Here is a 15,910-nt window from a genome sequence, read left to right on the forward strand (position 1 = left end):
GTATTACGGATCTGATCAGAACAGTTGGAAACATAACTTCATTCTAATACGTGTCTCAAGTTGAAAAACAGAGGAGTCTATATATTAAATTAAAGAACGTATATACCCCCTCAGGAAAAATGGGATTTTGCAGACATTCTATAAGTAAGTTTTACTCGAGGGCAAAAGATGGTCCTATGGTGACTTGTTCAGTGTTCCTTCCAATGCTCTCTTGAAGCTTTTTTGATAGTGCCTCGTAGTGTTTTCTATCCTGCAAACCCCACCAAAATGAGTTTCAAATTCAAAATCAACAAGTGATGCAAACAGAGAGAAGAGAATACCTGTTTTTTCACAGAGGGTGAGACGAAGTACAAAGCTTTCTCGAAATGAGTCATCTTGATGGTACACTGAGTTGTATCTATAACATCATCTTCAGACGACTCACCGGAGCCGATAATCTCCTCCACTGCATGGAATGTAGCTTTTTGAACCTTCCAAAAAAATTAAACCAACCATCAGAATCACGTACATTACAGAACATGGGTCATGTCAAGTTTCATGAACACTGAGACAAGAGCGGTAAAGAGGAGATTGATAATTACCAAGCCAGCGAGATCAGCTCCGCTGAAACCTTCACAATTCATCTTTGCAATGCCATCCAAATCAACACTAGGATCTATGGGTTTCTTCCTTGCGATGGCTTTTAAAATTGAAGCACGCTCATCCGCGTTAGGGAGGGGTACGTAAAGAAGATTTCCAAACCTACCTGGTCTCAAGAAAGCAGGGTCAATATTTTCTGGCCTATTTGTAGCTCCAATTACATACACATTGCGCCTCTCTCCACCGTCCAGCTCCACAAGAAACTGGAACATCAAAATTCATTTGATCAACACCTGAGTATTCAGTTGCACCATTCAATATGATGAAGAAAGCATATATTACCTGATTCAATAGCCGTTCAACAACCCAAGCACCTTCTTTGCCACGAGTTGTTGTCAACGCATCCACCTGAACTTCAAAAACATTACTCATTTATAAGAATCAGACAGCCAAAGTACCCAAAAATGGATCAATTTTGTTTGCTCAATCTCATATCTTATTGTCTGCGTACATAGAAATTGGTCTCTTTTTGTTCATATAGTTAAAAATATAATAAACCAACCTCATCAAAGAATATTACACATGGTGCGCATGTTCGGGCGCGCTGAAACAATGTCCGAATAGCTAGCTCGCTTTCTCCGACGTATTTATTTAGAAGTTCTGCACCCTGAAAGCCAATGATAGAAGAGAGAAAATCACAGTATTCAGAACCATTCATACACAAAGCAAAATTTATAAAGTATGGCGTGAAAGACAAACCTTGATGTGCATGAAATTAGCTCCAGCCTCGTTAGCAGCTGCCTTTGCAATCAATGTCTTGCCACAACCCGGTGGTCCATAGAGCAAAAATCCTGTCTCTAAGTCTACCCCAAAAGCCTAAGAAGATCCAAAGAAACAGTTCAGACCTCAATAGAACTAGCACGTAATATTGACCAGGTAACGGTGCCATATGATTTTTAGTACCTTATAAATTTCAGGCTTTTTAATAGGCCTAACTATATAACGGTTGAATTCACGTCGTAGATGGTCAAGTCCACCAACATCATCCCACTTGACGTTAGGCACGATTGAGAATCCTTCTCTTGTTAAAGATGCCTGAACTAAATTCACTGCTTCCTGGTAGATAACAGAGGATTTAGGAACCAAAGAGAAGGATTTTGTAAACATTGAAGCACAGAAAAGTAGACCCATATCACCCCTGCAATTGACATACCTCGAAATCAGACATTCTGACAAAGAGTTTTTCCAACTCTTCTTCTGGCCAGGGCAACCTCAGCCAAGATTTATCATCTTCACCGTCTCCAGACTGTTCAGATTTTCTTGAATCCAAGATTCTCTTTATGGCTTTCCTGCCAGCAAAGTAAGCAACACTCTCCAAATCAGCTCCAACAAAACCCGGTGTTAGACGAGCTATTCTTTTCTTGTCAAAAGGCCCTTCTAGTCTTAGTTTTTGGGCTACAACAGAGAGAATCTCAGCCCTTGCGTCTTCATCTGGAGCACTTAGAGCGATCTCACACTCAAATCGTCCACTTCTTCTCAAAGCAGGATCAAGAGCATCAGGCCTATTTGTAGCTCCAATGACGAGAACAAATCCAGTATTAGAATCAGGACTATTTTTATCGCTTTTGTGACCAGGTCCATCCATACAAGTCAACAATTGTGTTACTATCCGCTTCTCCATCTCCCTTTGCTGATTTTCTCTCTTTGAACCGATTGCATCAATCTCATCGATAAACACAATCGAAGGCGCAGTCCTATATGCTTTAGAGAAGAGCTCTCTAATATTCTCTTCGGAAGCACCTGAAAACAAAGTTTGCACATTAGATTAGTACATCGATAATAAGATGAGAGAGGGAGCCAAAACAAACTGAACAAATGGAAATGCAATTTCAATACCGGAAACCCCAGAAACCACATCTGTGGCTGAAATCTTATAAAAAGGAACACCAACTTCATTGGCAATGGCATTGGCCAACTTTGTCTTTCCACAGCCAGGTGGTCCATGAAACAGAATCCCGCTTGGTGGCTTCACTCCAATCTTATTAAACGGTTCAGGATTGAGAATCGGGAATAGAACATTCATCTCCAAATCATCCAAAACTTTCTTAATCCCACCAAAATCTTTGAAAGTAGGTCCTTTATTACCCTCCACTTCCAAAGCACCATTACCACTAGTTCCACTGAGGGAAAGAGAGCCTTTAGCCTCCTTTCTCGCCCCCATTGTAGCCAACTTGCTTCTACCTTTGTTGCTCACAGTCTCAACTTCGACATTGTTTTCGACAGGCGGCCCAATTGGTTTCTTGGAGGAGCTGTTTACCTTAGCGTAGTTATCTCGTAGGCTGTCATTAATCAAATCAAACCGCGGACTAAGCTTCTCGCCATAAATAGCGTCCTCGGAGGTAGAGATATCGCCACTGTTTTCTGAGGAAGAAGAAGACGACGGAGAAGAAGACACTGCACGTTCCATATTCCTCTTCCTGAGATGTGACTGCTCCGCTCGCTGCAACTTCTCCTCTTTCTCGTCAACCCGTCTCTGTTTCTTTCTCTGAGCAGCAGAACCTTCCTCATCCCCATTGTTGTCATCTTCCTCGTCGTCTTTAACCCTCTTATTGTTGTTTCTTACATTAAGGACTTGTCTAACATTGAGCAGAAGCACTTGCCGAGTCAACCTCGCAAAGTTGCCGTACCTGGAACGGAGATCATCGACGATATCCTCCGCCGTAGTTAAATCCTTCCCGCATGAATCCATAACTTGACTCAGATATCTACGATTGATTCCTCCGCCCATACCACCACCGCCGCCGCGACCTCTCCTCGCCATCGTACTGAATTAGAGCTTAGAGTGGGATTTCAATAGCGAAAGTCTGAATCTTCCAAACTTATTTAGACTAAAGGGTAAATTTTGGAAGCGCCACCACCGACTGAGCCGTAGACGGCTGCTTTGAAAACCCCTAATTTCGTGTGTGTGTGTGTAAGATGGTTTGTCGGATTAATTAATTTATTTGGGGTAATAATGACATCTTTTGAGAATGTATGGTGAAAATTGTAAAACATCAAAAAATATTTAAACCGTTGTTGGACCTTGAGCCAAACAAAACAGAGCAAACCATAACAACAACAGTTAGAAGTACACAGCAAGGAGCACAAAGGTCAAAATATATTTTCTGAATTACAATGAAGTGCAGATTCCGAGATTGAAAATGATTATTCCCGGAAATATTGATGTAACTTTCCGGGAATCCGAGAGAAAACCTGATGATCTCCTGAAGTAAAACTATCGCAGAGATATGACTTCAGTTAGGGAGACTTTATAAAGTTTTCTTAATCTATACACATTTCAGAGGTTCTTGGTTTAGCAGCAAGCTAGAATCCAATCACAGCCATCCAATCCAGTTCAGCAAGCTCTCCTGAGAAGCCAACTACAAAAACCCACGAACATAGAAATCATAATCTAAAACATTCCAATGATTTTCGTAAGTAAAGAAGGTTCTTTTAGAAGGATCTTACAGTGAGGAAATCAGGGGGAGTCCCCAGATCTGCATTCTCCAGATCTGAAATGGAGAAACCATCGAATTCCCCAATAGTTCCAAGGCTAGGATTGGGGAGAACCTGATCTTCCCAAACAGACGAAGCCTCAATGCTCTCATTGCATGTTAAGCTATCTTCACTGAGGTTTACAACAAAATCCTCCTCATCCATTCGAGCTTTTTTGGACCACATTTTCCCTAATGCAGCTTCTGGAATGCTGTCCAGTCCCTGGTTTGTCACCAAAACAAAACAACGACTTTAGTCTCTAGAAAACACGAACTTGATTCTTTCCCATGATTTTACCAACCTCAATAAATGGATCAAACATCTTTAAATCATCAAAAGCTTCTTCATCTCCAGCAACACCCTCTACAGGTCTAGGTGGTGTAGGAGTATTCGTCTTTGGTGTTCTTGGGCCACCTCTAACCCCGGAACTCTCACCTTCATCAGGAATTTCCCCAAGCTTCGGCTGCTGATATGTGATCTTGGAAACAACATAGTCTCCTATCTCTTGTCCTTCTGTTCCGAGATGGTACTGATGCAGAACCCAGTTTGATTTCTCGGGCTTTGATCCCTTTCTAGCACTCTTGTAAAGCACCATTATCTTCTTGCAACCCCTCTGGATTCCATTGAGCATCACAGGTTTGGTTCTGCCTGTCTTGTGCCAGCGAACTGGTTCATCGTTCACAAGAGTCGGTGTGATCTTTCTACGTTTCCTCTGTCCTGTTCCATATGCTTGCACCGTCTTGTGGAAGAAGAAGACACTTACTCCATCTTTGTTTGCACCTGAAATAGCAAAGCTCAGAAAGATCACAGGGATCAATAAAGCAGGAGAGACTCAGAGATAATAATGTAGTTTTCAACAGTTATGAGCTCAGTAAAGGTCATTACAGAGTAAAATTGCAGATATAATGGTGGAATGTTACCAGGAAGGTTTTGAGGGTGAGTGTAATTGATTCCAACATCTTCAATGACAGGACGAATGAACTCTTCGATAAGCACGTGAGGTTGCGAGTCACCAAGCCCACATTTAGCTTCCAAAAATTCGATGATGTCCTCATCAGTTGGCTCGAACTTGACACCTTTAGGAAGGCCAGGCCATGGAAGCAGTACCTGAAACAAACAAAAGACAAGTGAGTGTGTGAGCAAAGTCGTGTGATTCAGACAAGAGAGGAGAGGGAAGTGAGCCTAGACTCACATTGCTGTTGTCAATGCGGTAGGAGCAGTTGGGGCATTTGATATGAGCACCGCAGTCTTGGATCTGCAAAGCTGAAGAAAGAGAAGCATTTTTCACTTTGGTTGCAATACCTCGGCCATCGATAATCCAAGCCCTGTAATATATATATGTGACAAGAACAAAACGATGAGATGAGCAATTTATATATAAGCAGCTGTGCAGCTCAAAGACTAGACAATAAATGGGTCATCTTCTTCAGAGCAAGAGAGATTCAAGCGGGTATACATACTTAAAACAGAAACATAAAAGTTTTTGTGCTCACAAATCTCCTACATATGTACTGTAATTAACTAAAAGCTATATACAGAGAGATACAGACAATGCCTAATCAGACAAAGTATATCTAAAATATCAATCTTCGTAATGGGGAAATTTTCACATTTTGGTTGCCAGGAAAAGCAGAATCGTAACCCGGTCTGAAAAATTGTCCCTTTTTCTGCGGAGCAATCGATTCAGGGTTTGGGTGAAATCAAATCTGGGGGTTTATATTATTAGGGTTCAAAGCTTACCTCGCCATGACTCCCAAAACAAACAAGGAGGAAACCGAGAGGGAGAGGGAGAGAGAAGGAAGCTTTGGAGCTTGTTCACTAGGCTAAGTAAAAAACAAAACAAAAAAAAAAAATGGAGTGAACGCGTCAGGACAAAGGACAGGACCGTGGAGACTAGGTGAGCGGGAAAGAAGAGCTAATCCAGAGGCTCGTACGTTTCGAACCTGAGCTTCGAGGAAAGCTTCTTAAGAACACTACCGACGAACCTCAGCTTCGTAGAAGACTCGTGTTGACTAGGGGATATTGGTTCGGAGACCGAAGCACTTGGGAGCTTGGTAAGTCGGAATTAATGGCAGTTTTGTAAATTACTGGTTTACGTGGGGCCCAACTACCTTGCTCCTCAAGCTAGATACAGTAAAACTCACACTTTTACTTAAATAACTAGAGTAATTAATTATAATCTTTTAATTGCGTATTAGTAGACTAGCACTGTAGTAGTTTCTGAACTAACTAGTAATGATGATTCAAGAAAACTAACCCCCAAAGCTGAGACAGGACAACTTACCGTTGGTACTTCACATTATCCGTTGAAAATAGATGCAATTACTGCTATGACCAACGTCAAATATACGTTGTAAAAAACACGTTTTCATCTTTTTATCTACTTTATCTATCATTAAGTAGAGTAGTACTTGACAAAACAAACTCATTCTAGTGTTCTCTAATATACAAATTCAAAAGTATAACAGAGAGATAATGATGATAATATTCTTATTTCACGAATCAAAAAAAACCCAGTACATAAATGTGACGGTCAAAACACAAGAGTCAACGTTACAAAATGTGACCGCGACCTCTCTGTGTAAACAACAACAACAACAATCCACAAAGGATAATATCTCCAAAGTTCCAATACAAGACATAAATCTAGACTTTTAGCCTTAGAGAGTTGTTGTTGACTGATAATGAGATCATGGCTTATTATTATTGTTTTTACTAAGTAAGTGAAAAAAAAAGAAAATCATCAGTTATCTCCGTAAAGAACCTTGCGTGGATCAAGCTGTCCGCTGCAGTAACTGGATGAGACAATGGATAGTTCTTGTCTGCCTTTCCACTCTTCACGAGGCTTTAACAATACAGGAGGCTCGATTGCTCCTGAATCTACACAAAGCATTGTTTTGTAGTCTTCATCTCCCATATCAGCTATTGTCTTTGCCTTTTTGTCCCAAGGGTTCCACACAACTGCCCGTTTCCAACTCCATCCATTAGAATTAAACCAACACTCAAAAAACAAATTTTCTTTCAAAATGTATGAAGAAAGAAATGTTCTCCTTTACCTGCATTGGGCATGCCTTCCTTTCGCAACTCGATTGTTCTCTTTCGCTCATGATCTATCACCGCAATCTTTGTTGGTGTGTTCAAGTACACTCTATCTACCTGCTCATAACTGACTCTATATCAATCTTGCTGAAATTTTTTTCCTTTCTTCGAAAAAATTTAAGGGGAAAACTCACCTCGCCGTCAAAGGTAATCGCGTCTGCTTGCTCTGTGAATCTTTCTTTACCCATCAAATTGTCTAGATAATCCAGTGTCTCCAATCCCTCTACTCGTACTTCACTGAAAATTCAATACCCACATGAATTACTACTCAGAAAAGAAAGCAGTATTAAGTAGAGGAAATCAGATGAGAAGAAATTTGAAAGGCACACCTTATGTCTGATACATATAAGTAGTTCCGCAGTGCAAACATAAAGGAGAATGCCTTTGAGTCAATGTTCCTCACACGGGGGATCAAAGTAAGCTTCCCAGGGCTGATAGAAATGCGAATACGGAGTTCAAAACTGCATCAATATCACCGAGGAAAGATGAAGTTAGACAAAGAGAGATGATAATAAGAAAGCACATACAAAACATCCATATCATAGATCAGAGTATAAGTTAAAGCACACACCTGTGAGGCCAGGTCTTCAGGTCATCTTCTGTGGACTTCAATATCAGATCAACTGATGATTGTTTGTTAGCAGGAGACAGAGGCGAAGGATCTTCATCATATGACCAGAATCTGTTCCGGACAAATCCATGCCGCTCAAGTCCACCAAAGTTTCCAAACTGCAAATATGACACAGTATGCTTAATGGCAGTACAAAACTACGGAAGAAGGTTATTCAACTATCTCAAAATACAGGAGATGACAAACCTGTGGAAAGCAAACAGGTATTCCTCCTCTGATCGCCTTGGGTGGCTTATATTGAGCCTAATGAGACAGACCAGATTATATACTAGTTAAAACATTTTTGCCTCACTCCTCAATGGGCAGTGATTGTGTCTATTTATATATATTTTAAGCTATGAAGGAACATGGATTCATCTCTGTCAACAAGTCAAAGTTACAGGTGACAGAAAATGAGAAGCTATGGAGCAAAAATTCAGAACTGAGGCAGAGCTCCTCAGAGGGTTTGGAGTTAATTGAGTGACTCCCCATCAGAGCTCTTTACGATTTAAGTCTAAAGACAATATTGGATTGAAATTTACCTTGCTGCTCATATAAAGCAGTTCTTCCCTCCTTTCATTTTTCCAAGAAATGACTTGTCCTCCAAATAGAAGCACCTGGAAGATTTGAATCCGAGAATATGTAACTCAACAACACCTCAAAGAGTTTTCTCTAAACATGAAAACAACCAATGGAAGCAGAAAATTTGAATAGCATGTTTCATTTTTATACTCCTTGAGGATAAACATCTCATACTAAAAAAGGTAATAAGGCTCATACTAACAACTGAAAAGTAGTAGTAACTGAAATTCAAGATCCTCAAAAACAATAGAGGAAGGTAAAACAGTCAGCAAACCTCAGCAGTTGAACCGCGAGGCTCAGTCAAAATAATGCGGGACGAACCATCGCCATCGTTGCCTAAATTCAAAGGCATCGCTTTTATTCCCTTGAAGAATCGATTCCTTTTCACTCGAAACTACACCAACAACCAAAACCCAGATGCAACTTTATAAGAACACACAACCGTTTACCAAACTAGCATAATAATAAAAATGGGAATATACGGACAAATCAATAGTTAGAATAATCAGAAGAGATAAAAAAAAAAAAACGGAATCAATTCCGGAAAAAGGGGAAATCAAGAAATAATAAAGAAATCGAAGAGCATCGAACAAAAGCAAAAGGGAAAGATTCAAGCTTACGTTTGATCGAATTTTGGGGAAATCGTGGGGACTGCGACGTAATCAAACGACTCCGCGATCGGCTTCTGATCTGAACAACTTCCACCGAACTCTACGCGTTTCTTCAAAAATCAAAATCAGAGACGACTCTATACACTAGGCGACACACAACGTGACGATAATAACAAGAAAAGTAGCTCAAATGTAGACCGGAGATAAAAAGAGATCAAGAGGAGAGAGCGAGAAATTAAGATCGAGAGAGTAGAAAATGCAGACCTCGGAGTTCTTCAAAATCTGGGTTATGTGAGTCAGAGAAGAGCTTGAAGAAGACGAACCAAGGAGGAGGAGGAGGAGGACGCTTTGTGCGTATTTGTAGCTGTTCCAATTCTCAATAACTGTATTAGCTCTGATACTGCCACGTGTCTTTTTATTTCTTTCCTTAATTACTAAATAGATCTTTATTTATTGTTCTTTAATTGTTATGTTTATCCGTGGTTGATATTTCAAAAGTTTAAATATCATTATAATACAAAGGGAAGGACACTCATAAATTAATACAATAAAGGTCGACCAATCAAAAAGGTCCACAGATAAAAAGGAAGAGTACTGCTGGTGCAGCGGAGTCAGGCCCAAACTGTATAACACTAAACGTCGTCGTCGAATGTAGTCTATTTGGCGCTTCATGTTTAGGCTTGAAGTTTGAACTCTCTCCGTCGCAATGTTACTACGAGAAGAAAATTTTGGATTGCTCAAACAATGTAGAAGCGACAAGATCGATGGAACTTTTTTTCTATCGAATTCACAAATATAAATTTTAATTTCAGGGGATTTGGATGTGTTTGTTGCGTAAGCTTTCTTCTTCCGTGGGTGCATGCCAGGTGTTCGGCGAAATGACGAAGAGAAGCTTATACCAGTGGAATACTTTTCTTAAGAGTTTATCTAGAGATAAACAATGGGAAGATGTCCTCTGTCAGTTTAGTCAAATGTTTCGCGATGAAGAAAAGCCTGATAATTTCACGCTTCCAGTTGCTCTCAAAGCCTGCGGGGAGTTGCGGGAAGTTAAGTTTGGGGAAATGATTCATGCGTTTGTGAAAAAGGATTTCACTTTTGGGTCTGACCTTTATGTTGGATCTTCTCTGATTTATATGTATGTGAAATGTGGGAGAATGACCGAAGCTTTGAAGGTGTTTAATGAGTTGGAGAAGCCTGATTTAGTGACATGGTCTTCTATGGTTTCTGGGTTTGAGAAAAACGGGTCTCCTGTTCAGGCCATTGAGTTTTTTAGGAGAATGGCTATGGCTTCGGATGTTACTCCTGATCGGGTAACTCTAGTCACACTAGTTTCTGCATGTACAAAGTTATCGAATTCAAGGCTTGGGGGATGTGTGCATGGTTTTGTGATGAGGCGTGGGTTTTCAAACGATTTGTCTTTAGTAAATTCGCTATTGAACTGTTATGCAAAGTCGAAATCTTTCAAGGAAGCGGTTAATTTGTTCAAGATGATGGCAGAGAAAGATGTTATATCTTGGAGCACACTGATTGCTTGCTACGTTCAAAATGGAGCTGCCGCTGAAGCATTGCGTGTCTTCAGTGAAATGATGGTTAGCGGAACAGAACCGAACGTAGCTACTGTGCTCTGTGTTTTACAAGCTTGTGCAGCTGCTCGTGATTTAGAGCAAGGTAGGAAGACTCATGAATTAGCCATTACGAAAGGTTTAGTGACAGAAGTGAAAGTATCTACTGCTCTAGTTGATATGTATATGAAGTGTTTCTCCCCCGACGAAGCTTATGCTGTTTTCTCCATGATTCCAAGGAAAGATGCGGTCTCTTGGGTTGCTTTGATAAGTGGCTTTACATTAAATGGAATGGCTCACAGATCAATTGAGGAGTTTTCCATGATGCTGCTGAAAAATAATACCAGGCCTGATGCTATTCTTATGGTCAAGGTTCTAGGGTCATGTTCAGAGTTGGGTTTTCTCGAGCAAGCTGAATGCTTTCATAGTTATGTGATTAAATTTGGATTTGACAGTAACACATTCATAGGAGCATCTCTTGTAGAGCTTTACTCGAGATGTGGCAGTCTAGGCAATGCTTCTAAAGTATTCAATGAGATTACTCTAAAGGACACTGTGGTTTGGACCTCTTTGATCACTGGTTATGGAATTCATGGGAAGGGCTTTAAAGCGCTGGAGACATTTAATCACATGGTCAACAGCTCAGAAGTTGAGCCTAACGAAGTGACATTTCTCTCAATCTTATCTGCATGTAGTCATGCAGGTTTGATACACGAGGGGTTGAGAATCTTTGAGTTGATGGTGAATGACTACAGATTTGTTCCTAACTTAGAACACTATGCTGTATTGGTTGATCTTCTCGGTCGTGTAGGAGAACTAGATACTGCCATTGAAATCACAAAGCGGATGCCTTTTTCACCAACGCCTCAAATCTTGGGTACTCTTTTAGGCGCGTGTAGGATTCATCAGAATAGTGAGATGGCAGAAACTGTAGCAAAGAATCTTTTTGAATTGGAATCCAATCATGCTGGTTATTACATGTTAATGTCGAATCTGTATGGGGTTAAAGGAGGATGGGAGAATGTGGAAAAGTTGAGAAGCTCAGTGAAGCAGAGAGGAATTAAGAAAGGACTGGCAGAGAGTTTGATTGAGATAACAAGAAAGGTACATAGATTTGTGGCGGATGATGATTTGCATCCTGACAAAGAGCCGGTTTATGGATTGCTCAGAGAGCTGGATATGCATATGAAAGCAGACTTGGAAAAATCTGTGTCCTTAGAATATGAGGGAGATAGCTTGTGATTCAGTGCATGCATAAGCTTTGACGTCAAGATCTCTGTCAAAAGCAATAAAAGTGTGGGGATTTAAGCCTACGACGGATCTCTTTCTGGGGAACGATACATCATACATGGTCTTGAATTCATCACAGGTATGTACTGAGTTTTGCAGATCAGATCTTGACTACTCTGCATGATCTATTCAACAATCTCAATATTATTGTCTGTTTGCTTTTGAAACCATACCTAACCAGAGGAATCCCTTTCGTAGGAGAAACACACTAGGTACTATTTCCTTGGCTCTTTTTATGGCATCCTCATTGTTCCACTGAAGCTGTAAACTGAATGTGGTGAAACCATTTTCGAGCAGTGCCACATGCTTGTTAAGTCAATTCAGAAGATTTTCGATGAGGAGATTCAAAGAGAGTTCGATGATATTGTTCAACTCTGATTTGAAGGGTAAAACAGACATTTTCATAATAATGGCTCCACCACCTGACACTAAGGTAGTCTTCTTTGTCCATCTCATTGGTATCATCGGATTCGCAGTGAAGGTTAAATAAAAAGAGGAAACGAAACTTGTTACTCATGCAAGCTTCTCAGATGCCACGTCACTCTGTTACGTGTCATGTTCACACACCATCTCGCTCAAAACCGATCTCAGTTCTCAAGCCTTAAAGGCATGAAGCCATCGATTAAGTTAACACTCTCTTTTTTTCAGAAGCTCTCTAATTAAGCTTGAACTTTTGGAGGATCAATGGCGGACGTTCGCACACATTCACATCAGCTTCAAGTGCACCCTCAACGCCAGCACGAAGGAGGCATCAAAGTCCTTTATCCCCAGAGTGGCCCTTCTTCCACTCAGGTCCTTTTTACATTCCTACTTCGAATCTCAGCTATGCATATGTATGTGATTTTAACGTGACGCACGTGCATGCAGGTGCTAGCTGTGTTTGTCGGTGTTCCTGTTGGAGGGACGCTGCTGACTATAGCTGGTTTGACATTAGCCGGTACAGTTATCGGACTAATGCTAGCATTCCCGTTGTTTCTCATCTTCAGTCCGGTAATCGTACCAGCAGCCTTTGTGATCGGTCTAGCTATGACCGGATTCTTGGCGTCAGGGGCGATAGGTCTCACTGGACTATCATCCATGTCGTGGGTACTCAACTACATCCGCCGGGCTGGAGAGCACATTCCGGAAGAGCTGGAGGAAGCAAAGCAGCGTTTGGCGGACATGGCAGAGTACGTGGGACAGAGGACTAAAGATGCTGGACAAACCATAGAAGACAGAGCTCATGATGTCCGAGAGACCAAGACATTCGATGTTAGAGACACCACCAAGGGGCATAATGTCAGAGACACCAAGACTCACGAGGTCCGAGTGGCATCCACGTAAAGCGTGTGTGTTGAGTGAACAATGGTGAATAAAAGGATCGACTGTTAGTTTTTGATGTTTGTGTTTTGTTTTAAGTGTTTGCATTTGCTTGTACGCTCCTTTTGAGTTTAGTTTTCTTTCTTTTTTTTATCTGTAACAATAATGTCCGAGACGTTTTGCTTCTATATTTTCAATCAGTTCTTTGTTTATTTATTGATGAGTACTTTCTTCCATCGGTAATAGATTTGACTGGTAGCTCATTTTATTTACAGAATGGTCATATACAAGAAAAGAAACAAAAAAAGTATTGTATCAAAGCTTCAAACACAGAGTAACTGACATTCTCTTCACAATGGGTTACAAGCTCGATATTTGGTTGGTCACTAGGGTGATCCGAAAATCGATAATTGGTATATAGTTCTCTGTACAGAGTCAGCTAAACCGATGGCTACCGACCACCAGACCAACCTCCAGGTGGAGCTCCTCCTTCGTTCATCAACTTATCCAGAACCACGTTGAGGTCAACAGCCTGGCCGTTTTCAGTCAGTTTTTTCACTGTTGCTCCAACTTGGTCCCTTGGAAATCCCATGGTTGTCACCCTGTCGATTACATCATCGATTGGGACTCTGCTTTCGGATCTCGTGGAACTAGAACCGCTGCTGCTGCTGACGGCTGAAGCCATTGGCAATGGACGTGGATTTGAGAGCTGTGGGTAACCAGTTCCACTGTTACTTATATGTGGCGGTTTCGCTGATGCCACTGGTGAACCAGTGAATGGGTAAGGTTCAGACGAGTAGCCAGAAGGAAAACCTGAATGAGATCTATCACCTGCTCCATCGTACATTGATGGCTGTGGTTGGGGAGGGTTGTACAAGTGCTGAGAAGGGGCAGAACCAGGACGGTTTGGTGGGTAAGACTGCATTGGATGTGACGGTTGTTCCTCGAGGTTGTAGCCTAATGATGGCGGTGGCTGTGGAGGGTACTGTGACTGGTAAGGTGGTTGGTAAGGAGGCTGGTTTGGCGGGGGTAGTTGGGAATGAATAGGCGGAGGGCAATAGGGCTCTTGTTGAGGAGAAAACTTAGTAGGTAGCTGAGCAAGTAGTTGAGAGGAAGGTGGCTGGGAAGGAGCAGCAGCGGAAGATGGTGATTGTTGGAAGGAAGTAAGAGGAAACTGCGGTATTTGCTTCACAGGGACTGGTGAGGGCGATTGACCATTGGGATCAACTTTGGATAAATGATGCTTTGAAAGCTGAGGCTGAGCTTCGACCATTTCTTGTTTATCCTTCAATAGTTGCACACCACTCTGCACCTGCACGCAATTCACAATAACGTATTATAAGCTAAATATTTGCAATTTGCCAGGGATAATAAAGATAAAAATTTGCCAGGGAAAAGAATACGCAAGGATTTAATACCAATTTGTCATCATCCGAAAGGCAGAACATGTGCAAAATCTAAATTCTAATTTGAGATGATAACTATCGAAAAGTATTCTGGGAAAAAAAGTTACGGTACCTCTAAAAGGATATTTTTAAGCTGTCTGAATTTGCCATCAGTGGTGCCGTGAGTGTTGTCAAGAGAAACTTTGAGATCATCGACCAGGTTTTCGAGATATTGGGTTCTGGTCTCAAGCTGAGTTAGACGTGCATTGACAGCTTCCATTACATGAAGCAAGGTATCTGTATGCTTCTTCATAGTCCTATCAATCTCAGATAAAATGGTGGTGTTAGACATATGGTGGTGACCCTTGTCAGGAACAAGCTTTGAAGGTTCAATAGAGTCGAGAGATCCAAAACCCTGTCAACCAAGAGCATAAAAATATCAATATAAGGAAGACCCAAAAAAAAAAAAGAGGAAGATCCAAAGAGAAGTATGAAATGAACAAGTACCGTGTTGTTAGGCAAAGTGGAAATAGGTTTAAAATCAGAGGCGGACGAATAAACCCTAGACTCAGTAGTAGCGGTAGATCCGGCGGCGAGATCTAACGCAGAGTGAGACAATGGAGCGGCGGAGGAAGGACGAATGGGCAGGAAATCATAGCTAGGAACGATGATGTTGGAGTCGAATCCTCCGGTATCGCCGAGCAGATGCTTCTGGTGATCGTAGTGGTCCTGATTGTTGATGAGATGGGTGAAATCAGTGGAAGGTGGAGGGGATAAAGAGGGAGGATCCATTATCTGTTTATCCATAAACTGACTACTCATCGGAATTTTCTCGTCGGACGCTTGTAGATTCTGTTCTTTTGCTTTCAATTTTAATTTACTAGAGAGAGATTCTTCTCCTCTGGACATCATAAACCTCTGACTGGCTCCCAAGAAGGTTCTGGACCCTCGATCTCTGTCTTTGTGGGCTTACAAGAGTTCTATGGGCCTTTTTCCTTTTTATATATCACCTTCCATCATCCATCGCAATGTGAATACATATTGTTTAGGAAGAAAATAACACAAGGCAACAACAAATGAAATTGATTGGCATTTTTGGCAATGGGCACCCCACCAATCAGGTGCATGCAAATACAACATCCACATGTTTAAACACACCAGGCCCCTTTCCATATCATCCACACATCTTCCCCTAACCTTTCTTCCATATACACAAATCAAAACCCATTTGAATTAATTGTGGTGGATAATTTTGCCCTCTTCTGCTTTTACGTACACTTTTAACGAAACTAATTACATATATAATACATTCTACCGTTGTTGATTTGAAACGAAGACAATTCTTAGAGTTTATCCATC

The 15,910-nt window shown here is 41.2% G+C and overlaps 7 protein-coding genes across 8 annotated transcripts; 3 read left to right on the forward strand and 4 right to left on the reverse strand.

Annotated features, from left to right (window-relative positions):
* Nucleotides 1–22: 22 nt before the first annotated feature.
* LOC17891804 (cell division control protein 48 homolog C) lies at nucleotides 23–3,522 on the reverse strand. Its single transcript, XM_006296933.2, has 9 exons — nucleotides 2,476–3,522; nucleotides 1,793–2,379; nucleotides 1,543–1,695; nucleotides 1,339–1,455; nucleotides 1,142–1,246; nucleotides 922–987; nucleotides 582–842; nucleotides 321–470; nucleotides 23–250 (listed from the first exon to the last, which is right to left on the reverse strand). Exons 1-9 carry the CDS (start codon nucleotides 3,398–3,400, stop codon nucleotides 152–154), a joined length of 2,463 nt encoding a protein of 820 aa, XP_006296995.1. The 5' UTR covers nucleotides 3,401–3,522; the 3' UTR covers nucleotides 23–151.
* Nucleotides 3,523–3,620: 98 nt separating this feature from the next.
* LOC17890974 (SUPPRESSOR OF GAMMA RESPONSE 1) lies at nucleotides 3,621–6,118 on the reverse strand. The gene is made up of 7 exons (XM_006297901.2): nucleotides 6,048–6,118; nucleotides 5,854–5,931; nucleotides 5,306–5,438; nucleotides 5,034–5,220; nucleotides 4,415–4,893; nucleotides 4,087–4,335; nucleotides 3,621–3,998 (listed from the first exon to the last, which is right to left on the reverse strand). Exons 2-7 carry the CDS (start codon nucleotides 5,859–5,861, stop codon nucleotides 3,954–3,956), a joined length of 1,101 nt encoding a protein of 366 aa, XP_006297963.1. The 5' UTR covers nucleotides 5,862–5,931; nucleotides 6,048–6,118; the 3' UTR covers nucleotides 3,621–3,953.
* A 468-nt stretch (nucleotides 6,119–6,586) lies between these two features.
* Nucleotides 6,587–9,442, reverse strand: LOC17891262 (putative glucose-6-phosphate 1-epimerase). 2 transcript variants are annotated; one of them, XM_023785858.1, is made up of 10 exons: nucleotides 9,280–9,442; nucleotides 9,025–9,115; nucleotides 8,679–8,798; nucleotides 8,365–8,439; nucleotides 8,030–8,086; nucleotides 7,784–7,941; nucleotides 7,542–7,673; nucleotides 7,347–7,449; nucleotides 7,170–7,269; nucleotides 6,587–7,074 (listed from the first exon to the last, which is right to left on the reverse strand). In XM_023785858.1, the coding sequence occupies exons 3-10, from the start codon at nucleotides 8,754–8,756 to the stop codon at nucleotides 6,857–6,859; spliced, it is 921 nt and encodes a 306-aa protein (XP_023641626.1). In that variant the 5' UTR covers nucleotides 8,757–8,798; nucleotides 9,025–9,115; nucleotides 9,280–9,442; the 3' UTR covers nucleotides 6,587–6,856. The 2 variants fall into 2 exon arrangements, with proteins under 2 accessions (XP_023641626.1, XP_023641625.1); XM_023785857.1 differs by having other exon boundaries at nucleotides 9,025–9,442.
* A 195-nt stretch (nucleotides 9,443–9,637) lies between these two features.
* On the forward strand, nucleotides 9,638–11,841 carry LOC17891789 (putative pentatricopeptide repeat-containing protein At3g01580). The gene has a single exon (XM_006297095.2). It carries the CDS (start codon nucleotides 9,837–9,839, stop codon nucleotides 11,817–11,819), a length of 1,983 nt encoding a protein of 660 aa, XP_006297157.1. The 5' UTR covers nucleotides 9,638–9,836; the 3' UTR covers nucleotides 11,820–11,841.
* Nucleotides 11,842–11,860: 19 nt separating this feature from the next.
* LOC111831442 lies at nucleotides 11,861–12,406 on the forward strand. Its single transcript, XM_023785562.1, has 3 exons — nucleotides 11,861–11,946; nucleotides 12,066–12,079; nucleotides 12,165–12,406. Exons 1-3 carry the CDS (start codon nucleotides 11,926–11,928, stop codon nucleotides 12,355–12,357), a joined length of 228 nt encoding a protein of 75 aa, XP_023641330.1. The 5' UTR covers nucleotides 11,861–11,925; the 3' UTR covers nucleotides 12,358–12,406.
* A 93-nt stretch (nucleotides 12,407–12,499) lies between these two features.
* Nucleotides 12,500–13,378, forward strand: LOC17892748 (oleosin 5). The gene is made up of 2 exons (XM_023785561.1): nucleotides 12,500–12,659; nucleotides 12,735–13,378. Exons 1-2 carry the CDS (start codon nucleotides 12,552–12,554, stop codon nucleotides 13,188–13,190), a joined length of 564 nt encoding a protein of 187 aa, XP_023641329.1. The 5' UTR covers nucleotides 12,500–12,551; the 3' UTR covers nucleotides 13,191–13,378.
* Nucleotides 13,311–15,596, reverse strand: LOC17893072 (programmed cell death 6-interacting protein). The gene is made up of 3 exons (XM_006297392.2): nucleotides 15,059–15,596; nucleotides 14,685–14,966; nucleotides 13,311–14,478 (listed from the first exon to the last, which is right to left on the reverse strand). The coding sequence occupies exons 1-3, from the start codon at nucleotides 15,461–15,463 to the stop codon at nucleotides 13,618–13,620; spliced, it is 1,548 nt and encodes a 515-aa protein (XP_006297454.2). The 5' UTR covers nucleotides 15,464–15,596; the 3' UTR covers nucleotides 13,311–13,617.
* Nucleotides 15,597–15,910: the final 314 nt, after the last annotated feature.

Source organism: Capsella rubella, unplaced genomic scaffold (assembly GCF_000375325.1).
Source record: "Capsella rubella cultivar Monte Gargano unplaced genomic scaffold, Caprub1_0 scaffold_3, whole genome shotgun sequence".
NCBI lineage: Eukaryota > Viridiplantae > Streptophyta > Magnoliopsida > Brassicales > Brassicaceae > Capsella > Capsella rubella.